This window comes from Ornithodoros turicata, chromosome 9 (genome assembly GCF_037126465.1).
Source record: "Ornithodoros turicata isolate Travis chromosome 9, ASM3712646v1, whole genome shotgun sequence".
In the NCBI taxonomy this organism is placed as follows: Eukaryota; Metazoa; Arthropoda; class Arachnida; order Ixodida; family Argasidae; genus Ornithodoros; species Ornithodoros turicata.
In genome coordinates this window covers 17,593,863-17,599,862 of record NC_088209.1, presented here as the reverse complement: position 1 = coordinate 17,599,862, position 6,000 = coordinate 17,593,863, and the positions used below count along the sequence as shown (strand labels likewise).

The window sequence follows — 6,000 nt, the reverse complement described above, 5'->3', positions numbered from 1 at the left end:
GTAAATTTTCACGCACGGGACCGGTTTTTTGTGCGTGGACTCAACTGCATAACACGACGAGATCATGACGATTTGTTGAAAACGGGAGACCTACTCCTTTTTCTGACACGTATGCAGTTAGGTTAATTGTAACAAGAAGGCGAACGCCCCGCACTTTCTGCGCAAGGGTTGGTCTCAAGCGTGCTATGCGGTGAAGTTCTGTTTTAAGAGTGCACGGGAAAACATGCGACGAGCGGCATCTATCCCTATATGGAAGTTTCGCAAAGTACTACGAGTGATTTTATTAAATTTCAGTGTGTGTGACAGCCAATGGAAACCAGGAACGATAGAGCGCTGGACAGAACGATAGATTGCGTTTACGCCGAGCCCCAGAGGACGCGACCATGTGGCTGGCTTGGCGCTTACGGGCTCTGCGTTGACAGAGGCTGCTTTCACGCGGCAGTTTACGCGCTGCAGTACGCACTATGTATAAATGACCCAGAAGTCACACTCCGGTTTATGGTGACGTTTCACTTATATTTGGTGGTAGGAAAATTTAATATGGCGTGGAACCCTCAGGACATGGTTCGCTTATATTAGCTGTATTTGAGACAGGGGCAGGGATTTCCGCAGGGTCTTCTTCGCTCGCAGGTATTTTGGGGGCTACGGGAATAATGGGAGCGAAAATCAGCGGGAAAGTGGGCTCACCCAACCTGGTTTCTAGATATTTAGCTGTACCTGAGTATCGTTTCTTGTTCCAGGACTTTGCATCATGGCGTCCCCGGCGTCTGGAGCCCTAGATGACGATCTGGGTGAGGAGGATATGTACCTGGAGATGTACCTCCGGCACAAGGGTGCCGAACGACGAACAAGCAGGCGATGGAGTCGTCAGTCGTCCAGGCGAGGATCTTCGCCCTTTTTATGGGAGCCTGGAATGGCCGGAAGAAGACGATTGTCGTCTTACACCATATCTTCTGGAGAGTACGTGCTTTACAACTTTTTCTTCAGCATACGCTTTTTCTTTTTCAGCAACTTTTTGTTCAGCTAAAAGGAAGCCTAAATGCATAACACCGCACGGATTCAACAGTCATTCAGAATGTTGTGATCCTTCTTTCTCTCGACATCTTGAAAACAGGAGGGGCACGTCCTTATTTGGACAATTCATGCGAAATGCACATGTGGAGAACGATATCGTTCAGAATGATGGTTTGCTAGGGACGTGTCATCTGGTTCTAGTAAGTAACAGCGCTCATTGCACAACCAAACCACCACGAACTACAAAAATGACATTTGCTTCACTTCGTATCCTGTACCTGCCTCACTTAAACACTCGGCACGCTGAACATAAAGGGCGTCAGTTAAAATTAGGTACTACTACGAATTTTCGAAAGAACACGGGAAACTTCATAGTTTCGGATTCTCTCAGAGTAGGATGACGTCACTGGAAGTCCCGGTTTCTGCCTCCTAGCAACAGCACGCGCAACTTCTGCTGTCTCCCCTCAACGTTAGAAGACTGCCAACTATACTGTGATGTGAACGGAAATCGACATTCGAGGGGCAATGATGCCAGACGCGTGGCAGATTAAGCACTTTATGACGTCATATTTCCAAAATGTGACGTTAATGATATGACACTCCCTCGTCGCGTAGCGCAACAAAGTCTGGAAGAATACAGTGTAAAGAATACGGTGCGGATTGGAGCGGCATGCAATTCTGAAAACGCGGGTCGGCCCTAGTAATTTTTGATTTAATAAGAAATTAATAATTTTAGTAAGTAGCAATCAATTTAATAAGTAATCAAATTCAAAGGTACATTTGGGACCCCCCCCCCCATTTCGTTTTCTTTACCTTTCTCACTTTCTTTTGCTTTTTTTTGTAACGGCACATACTACATTTTATTAGGTTTTCTTTTTTTTTATTGAGCATCAGCACCGCGAAGCAGTCATTGCTATAAGCGCCTATGCAGACAGCATACAGATGGAGAGGGTAGCAGGAAGGAGTGGGAGACGGGAAGGGGTTGTATGCGTCCTGGGCTAACTTCAAAGGGAGTACCTGCCGGAAAACTCGGGGAACTCGGATGGATTCGAACCGGTCACCTTCCAGTCTCTAGCATCACATTGGGCCACGTTGATACGGTGCGATGGCGTTCTGCAATATTCACTGTGTTGTGAAATGATTCAGTGACACATATAAAAAAATCATAGTAACGAAACCCGGTATGTACAAAATATGCGATCTGTGGCATTGGTCTGTTTTGCACGTACTACAGGCAATCTTATCACATTTTGATTAGAAGAAATTTAATTGAACTCCGAAATTTATTGAAAGAATGGGCCCAGGCAATCGTGCTTCTCAAGCAGTCAATCTCGTAAATTTTGATCTATTTATTTATTTTTATTTTCATTTTCATTTTATTTATTTTTTATTTTTTGATTTGCTACCATGGTGCTATGCAGGGTGTTTTGTGGTGGTTATGGTGAAGTCCGCAAGGAGCTTCCCGGTTCTGACAAGAAAACGTTACTTGAATTCGGCAAATTTCATAGTTTTCGTTTTAAAAAATTCAACGTAATCTCACATCAAAATTTAACAAAATCTCTCGTAGCACTTTGTAAAGTTTCCCTATACACACAAATGTCGGGTGTTTTCCGGTGGCACGCTTTTGTCAAACAATGAAATGAGGAAAAAGGTGCTGCCGTCAGGGGACTCAAACTCCTTCCCCATTTTCATCGCTCGCACGCTTTTACTCGTATAATTTTTTAGATTTCTTTTTTTGCCATAGTTACGGAAACACCCCCCGTGTGTGGCCGGAGATTCATCGCACAGGGAGCGCGATCAGCCACGCTGTCCGCTGGCGTTATTGATGTACCCAGCTTTTGATGAAACGCAACATAAAGGGGGGAAGGGGAAGACCTCCAATCGGAAGACACACCCTGAAAGCTTCGAAGAACTCCGGCCGCACCCACGGCCACAGGGTCGCGCACACGAACAGTGCACAGCCGCCCAGTAATGCACTCTTCCTTCTTTTCGGCAATTTCCGACCTTTTTGTGTTCGCCATTTCGATCGCTAATAAATGCGAGATAAAGCGGGCATTTTACATTCGAAATATTATGAGGAACCGCTCGTGTAGCTTTCTCTCTTCTCCGGAAGCATGCGCTGAAGAGAAGCTTTGCGTGTACATTTTTCGATCTCCTACACTCTTAAAACAAAGCTTCACCACATAGCACGCTGGAGGCCAACCACACTCTAAAAACAGAGCTTCACCGAATAGCACGCTGTGCGCCAACCATTGCCACGAATGATAGGGTTATCGCTTCTAATTCGAGGAGAGAGTGGGGCGTACGCCTTTTTGTGGCAATTTGGATATATGGTAATTGCCACAAAAAAGCGTACGCCTCCGTCTCTCCTCGAATCGAAAGCGATAACCCTATCATTGGCGGCAATGATTGGCGCACTACGTGCTACCATAGCCTTCTTTGCCAATTTATTGTTTCAGAACAGAACTACCATGTGGTGTGGTAGTTCTGTTCTGAGAGTGTTCTGTGTGGGTAGCCGGCGTGGTCTCCTATGCTGAAAGTTCAAGTACAGGATCATGGCTGGCATCTGTCTCCTCGGTGCGACGCTTCACTTCGCCGAAATGCCCAAAAGAAAACGACCCTCATCCACTCCTATGCACTTTCCACTTGACCACCCCTATGCACTCGCACTTGCAGTCACTGATGGGCAAAGTACTCAAAATTGTACGCATGGCGGAGTACAAAGTACGTGGCGTCAATTGTACTTCTAGTACTGTATAAAGTACTGGGAATTGCACTTTAAAGTACCTGTCAAGTACATTGCAACTGAGCAGACATGTACAAAATACTGCGCAAAAGTATTTGAAATAAGACACTAAGTACTCTACGTAAAAACAGTATTTAAGACAGGGTACAAAATATACAAAACTGAAAGTAATTTGAGTATACAGTACTAAATACTCTGAGAAGTATTTAAGATGCTCTTTAAAGTACCCATGGCTTGTTTTGGTTTCTTTGATTAACTAGTTTTCGTAATAGGAGGACAAAAATGAAAAACGAAGGTGCATTTCGGTGCAGTTGGATATATGCTCGTTCTCAATATCGCAACCGTTTCTATCGGGAAATCGGCGTAGCTGACCTTTTTAAGAGTGTTGTTGGCTTCGAGCGTCTTATGCATGCGAAGTTTCTACACGCTCTCAGAACAGAACTTCAGCGCATAGAACGTTTTCCTACAACCATTGCCACGAATAGTAGGGTTACCGCTTCTGGTTGGAAGAGAGAGGGGTGCGTGCGCCTTTTTGTAGCAATTTGGATATATCATAATGGCTACAAAAAGGCGCACGCCCCTCTCTCTCTCTCTCTCTCTCTCTTCAAATCAGAAGCGACAACCCTATCATTCATGGCAGTGGTTGGCGCACAACGTGCTGTGCGGTGAAGTTCTGTGCTGAAAGTGTACAGACGTTGGCATTCCCTTTCACCCTCACCCATTTACGAGCTGCCTTTTGTTTTCGTGGTTATATTTACGTCACCTACTATGAGACTTGATTTGAGAAGAATAATTGAGTTGGGCCACCGTGTCTAACAGTCAGTAATGCTTCTGGAACCATTAGCCAGATGAAATCCCCAGATTTCCTTTGGGATCCTGTGCATGTGACGGGGTCATTCCACCCCTGTGAACAGCTGCCGTCATCGTTGATAATTTATCCGCTTGACTTCCGAGAAATAAGCTCGCAAGCCAGCTGGAACTAGCAAATGTGCAGTTGTGTGATAAGTATGCGTTATCTACGTTGACGAGTGGAGATTATGATAATGAGGACAGACATGATCTTGCCTATTCGATGTGCTGTCTGGGGTTTTCCTCAGACGCTTTCGGACATATGTTGGCGCAGTTCCCGCCCACACTCTTAGAAAAAAGGGTGGAGAAGTTACACCTTTTAGGAGGTAATAGTTGTCGCATATGTTGTGCCGAAAAGGTTGCAAAGTTCCACCTGCTACCTACGAATGATAGGGTTACCGCTTCTGATTCGGTGAGCGAGGGGGGCGTACGCCTTTTCATAGCAATTTGGATATATGGTAATTGCATTTACCACCCTTTTACGCTTTATGTCAGACGCTATGTTGACCAATAGGTGGTAGGTGGTAAGCGATTAAGCTTCCCTTTCAGAGAGCGTTATTGGTGATTCACCATTTCGTCACAGATTTGAACCAGCTAGCCCAAAAGTGTTTCATAGGGTTCCCATTGAAAGTTTGCCAAAATATGACAAAGTATACCCTTAAAAATGAACTTCACCGCATAGCACGCTCCTATAGCCAACGATCATCTTGAATGATATCGTTATCAGCCCCGATTTGTTGAAAACGGGAGGCGTACGCCTTTTTGTGACACTTATGCTGTTCATAATTGTCACAAAAAAGGCGTACGCCTCCCGTTTTCAACAAATCAGGGCAGATAACGATATAATTCGAGATTATGGTTGGCTAGGAGCGTGCTATGCGGTGAAGTTCATTTCTAAGAGTGTAGGCGTTCGTCTCTTCTGTGTGCCCCCTGCTCTGGGGTATTCTATCGCTTGTAACATGGACTGCCAAACAGTTTGTATCCCCCTTTAACTCGGCAATACCACTGATCAAAAAGCTCAACCTTGAACTCCGTTCGGTGCACGAATTTTTTAGGAAACCAGAAAAAAAAAGAAAAGAAAACGCGAAGCATGAAAAACGGTGTCCATCATTTGTGATAATCGTACTGAAGAAAAGCAGAATGAACTGAAGTCCCGTACGCTCCCGCTTTCATTCCATGCCGTCATAAAAGACAACGAGTTCCTGATTGTGGTTCATGGGAATATATGAGCACACACGGGAGCGGCTGTATATTTTACGATGTCCTTTCATTCACCCGTAATGGGTGAGATTCCACCTCGCGGAAGCCCCGCCCACAGCAACGCTATATGCGGACACGGGACGAGTTATTCATGACGAGACACGCTTGTTCATCTGACATCACAGGGCGCA

The 6,000-nt window shown here is 45.2% G+C and overlaps 1 protein-coding gene across 1 annotated transcript in view; it reads left to right on the top strand.

Annotated features, from left to right (window-relative positions):
- Positions 1-758: 758 nt before the first annotated feature.
- Positions 759-6,000, top strand: part of LOC135369422 (transmembrane channel-like protein) — a 51,143-nt gene continuing 45,901 nt past the window's right edge. Inside the window, exon 1 of the mRNA XM_064603013.1 lies at positions 759-960. Coding sequence (XP_064459083.1) covers positions 803-960 — 158 coding nt within the window. The 5' untranslated portion in view covers positions 759-802. The remainder of the gene's footprint in view (positions 961-6,000) is intronic.